The 3640-nt window shown below is 51.6% G+C and overlaps 1 protein-coding gene across 1 annotated transcript; it reads left to right on the top strand.

Moving 5' to 3' along the window:
• Nucleotides 1-1501: 1501 nt before the first annotated feature.
• Nucleotides 1502-2905, top strand: LOC107040841. Its single transcript, XM_015261107.1, has one exon. The coding sequence runs from the start codon at nt 1502-1504 to the stop codon at nt 2903-2905; it is 1404 nt and encodes a 467-aa protein (XP_015116593.1).
• Nucleotides 2906-3640: the final 735 nt, after the last annotated feature.

Here is a 3640-nt window from a genome sequence, read left to right as displayed (position 1 = left end):
CATCCCACGAGTGTGGTGCAGGTGCAGACTCAGCACGAGATCGATCTCAGCGTCTTAAATGAAGAAGCGAGACGTAAACAATAATGGGATCGCCACGAGAAGCTCATCGCAGATCTTTTGTCCCAGTTGATAGACAAAAATAGGCGAACAATAAATGAGAATATTCACCAGATGGCTAGGAGCGTTCAGGCTTCTACTAGGCGACTTAGGTCGTTGCATGAACGTCTGCCAGAACAAGTGCCGCCGAAGAAAGTGAAATCCGACAAACCAGCATTGAAAAATGCTGAGATTAGGGAACGGACTATGAATGATGCAGGGTCGCAAGGAGGGTCACAAGACCAGAACCGGAAAGACACTGGAGGAAATAAGAAGAGAAATCGGGAATCACCTGGAACGTATTCCGATTCGCTCAAAAGGTCCATGAAAGATAAGACCCCAAGTCCACCCGAGCGGCTCACGTCACCGCGCCAGGAGGAGGAGACAAAAAGGAATGAACCTAGCATGAAGGATCGTGCTAGAGGCGAGTGAACCAAGGGCGAGACCAATCAAGGAAGGTTCAACAAGGATGAAGCCAGTGAAGACCAGGGCTGGCAGAAGTGGAAGTGACGACGGGAGAAAGGTGACTCGGCTCCTAAGACGCTACGGGGAAACCCGAACACGAAGCAGACTCCGAAGAAGTTGGCGGCTAGGCCAAAAGCGCTGATCATTCGACACAAGGAGAAGGGGAACTACTTAGACCTCCTTAAGCGAGTGAAGAAAGACAGTGCTTGTGATAAGGCTAGTGATTGCGTCGAGAGAATCAGACGTACGACCACTGGTGACATGCTGATTATTCTGAGCAAGAAGAAGGCGGATGAAGCCTCCCAGCTACTATCAGCGATTTTCGCACTCCTAGGAAGTGAAGCCGAAGTGCTAAGCAAGGAGCCTATGGAAGATCTCGAGATCAAAGATCTCGATGAAGAGACATCGAAGGAGGACGTTCTCGTTGCTCTTCAGAAAGAAGTGGGTGAGAAGTACGAGATTGGTCTGGAGGCCATAAAATCACTGCGGAAAGCCTATGGAGGGACTCAAACTGCTTCAGTGACACTCACGGCAGCTGCTCTCACGAAAATTCTGGGGGAACAGGAGATCGGGAAGAAGATCAACATTGGCTGGGTCAACTGCCGGGTACGGAGACTGCAGAGATCGATCAAGTGCTTCAGGTGTTGGCAATACGGACACCTCGCTACAAAATGCACGAGCGTTGTGGATCGCTCGAAGCTCTGTACGAGGTGTGCAGGAGATGGCCACAAAGCCAAGGACTGCGAGAAAGAACCGCAATGCGCCCTTTGCATTGACAAAGGCTATAAGGAGAATAGTGCTCATGTTGCTGGTAGCAATAGATGCCCAGCCTATACCGCGGCACTCCAGAAGCGCACCAGCAAAAGGCGATAAGGGGAGGAAGATCTGCAAGGTGTTACAGCTCAACCTCAACCACTGTGGGGACGCCCATGACTTGCTTATGCAAACGGTGCGAGAACTGAAGATTGATCTGGCTATGATTTCGGAGCCGTACCGACACCTCGGCACCCAATCCTGGGTTACTGATGCCAATGGCGGGGCAGTAATCTGGGCTTGTGGGAACAGGCCTTTTCAAGACAGCGGAAGGAGGAAGGGCTACGTGAAGGCGAAGATCGATGGAATTCACGTCTACAGCTGTTATACCCCACCGAGTCTCAGCATCGATGAGTTCACAGACTTCCTGGACAGGCTGACTGTGGATGCCAAGCAACACTTTTCAGTGATGATAGCTGGTGACTTCAATGCCTGGGTAGTTGACTGGGGCAGCAAGGTGACAAACGCCAAGAGTCAAGCTGTTCTGGAAGCCATGTCCGCTTTGGACGTGATCTTGCTGAACAGAGGAGATGAACCAACCTTCATGGGGGGAGAGGCGAGCTCAATTATGGATCTTACCTTCGTGACTGGTGCTCTCGCTAAGAGAAACTACACATGGAGAGTAGCTGATATATATACGGCTAGTGACCACCGAGCCATACTTTGGGAGATATGTTCCAACCAGAAGGTCGCATCAACAGCCAAGAAGACCAACAGCGTTGGCTGGAGAGTGAGCACTTTCGATCCAGGCTCATTTGCGGTGGCATTAGATGACCATCCAATCGCTGGTACAGATACAGCTTCGAAGGCGCAGAGCATCAGGAGGAAGGTGAGTAAAGCCTGCGGCGCCACAATGACGAGAAAGCGGACCACGAATCGACATCCACCAGTGTACTGGTGGAATGAGACCATCGTTGTGCTACGGAAGGAGTGCAATGCAGCCAGGAGGTCATCTCAGCGTGGTAGGAAAAGTCCCAACTTCATGGAGTTGGAGATGAAGTACAAGAAGGCACGGCGAAAGCTCAGCAAAGCCATCAAGCATAGCAAGAGGCAATGCTGGAGCCAATGCTGGAGGCTCCACCTCGCTAAGGAGCTCGTCCTTAGCGAGGTGGAGACCGACCCATGGGGGAGGCCCTACAGGGTGGTGATGACACGACTCAAGAGTCAAACAATGCCATCGTGTCCGGTGCTCCTGAACAGAATTGTGGAGACGCTGTTCCCAAGTCAACCGGAATTTCGCCACAACTCTGAACAATGGGAAGGAGAAATTGTCCCGGAGATCATCAGGGAAGAGCTGATNAAGAGTCAATCAATGCCATCACCATCGTGTCCGGTGTTCCTGAACAGAATTGTGGAGACGCTGTTCCCAAGTCAACCGGAATTTCGCCGCAACTCAATGGGAACAATGGGAAGGAGAAATTGTCCCGGAGATCACCAGGGAAGAGCTGATGGAGGCCTGCAAAAGAGTGGGAAACTTCAAAGCTCCAGGGCTTTACGGAATCCCGAACATCGCGTTGAAGCTGGCCATTAACACGATGCCAGAGCAGTTCCTGGATGTTTACAACGAGTGCCTCAGAGAGGGCATCTTTCCTGCCATGTGGAAGCAGCAGAGGTTGGTGCTGCTCCCAAAAGGGAATAAACCACCGGACGAACCTTCATCTTACCGTCCCCTCTGCATGCTCGATACTGCTGGCAAGATTCTCGAGCGTATCATCCACCAGAGGATAGAAGCTGCCGTGGAACCCGCGCTTGCTGGGAATCAATATGGTTTTCGGAAAAGCCGGTCCACACTTGATGCCATCAACCTTGTCGTCGAAACCGCTAGGAAAGCGATTGAAGCGGAACGATGGTTGAATGGCACTAAGGAGTATTGCTTGGTGGTGACTCTGGACATCAAGAACGCCTTCAATTCAGCTAGGTGGGACTGCATCATGGAGGCTCTTGCTAAACTGGACGTGCCGGGCTACTTGCGGAGGATGGTCAGTAGCTATTTCAGCAAAAGGATCCTCATGTATGATACCGAGACTGGACCTGAGAAGTACAAAGTGACAGGAGGAGTACCCCAAGGTTCAGTCCTGGGTCCCCTCCTGTGGAACATCATGTACGACGGGCTGCTGAAGCTGAAACTGCCCTCGCGGACTAAGCTTGTGGCATTTGCAGACGACGTGGCTGTGGTCATCATCAGGAAGCACCTGGAAAACATGAAACGTGTTTTCAGCATAACGTTCGAGACGATCTGTTGCTGGATGGATTCTGTTGGACTGAG

The sequence above is a fragment of the Diachasma alloeum genome, unplaced genomic scaffold (genome assembly GCF_001412515.2).
Source record: "Diachasma alloeum isolate Michigan unplaced genomic scaffold, Dall2.0 Dall_scaffold_00346, whole genome shotgun sequence".
NCBI lineage: Eukaryota > Metazoa > Arthropoda > Insecta > Hymenoptera > Braconidae > Diachasma > Diachasma alloeum.
This window is presented reverse-complemented; position numbering and strand designations above follow the sequence as displayed.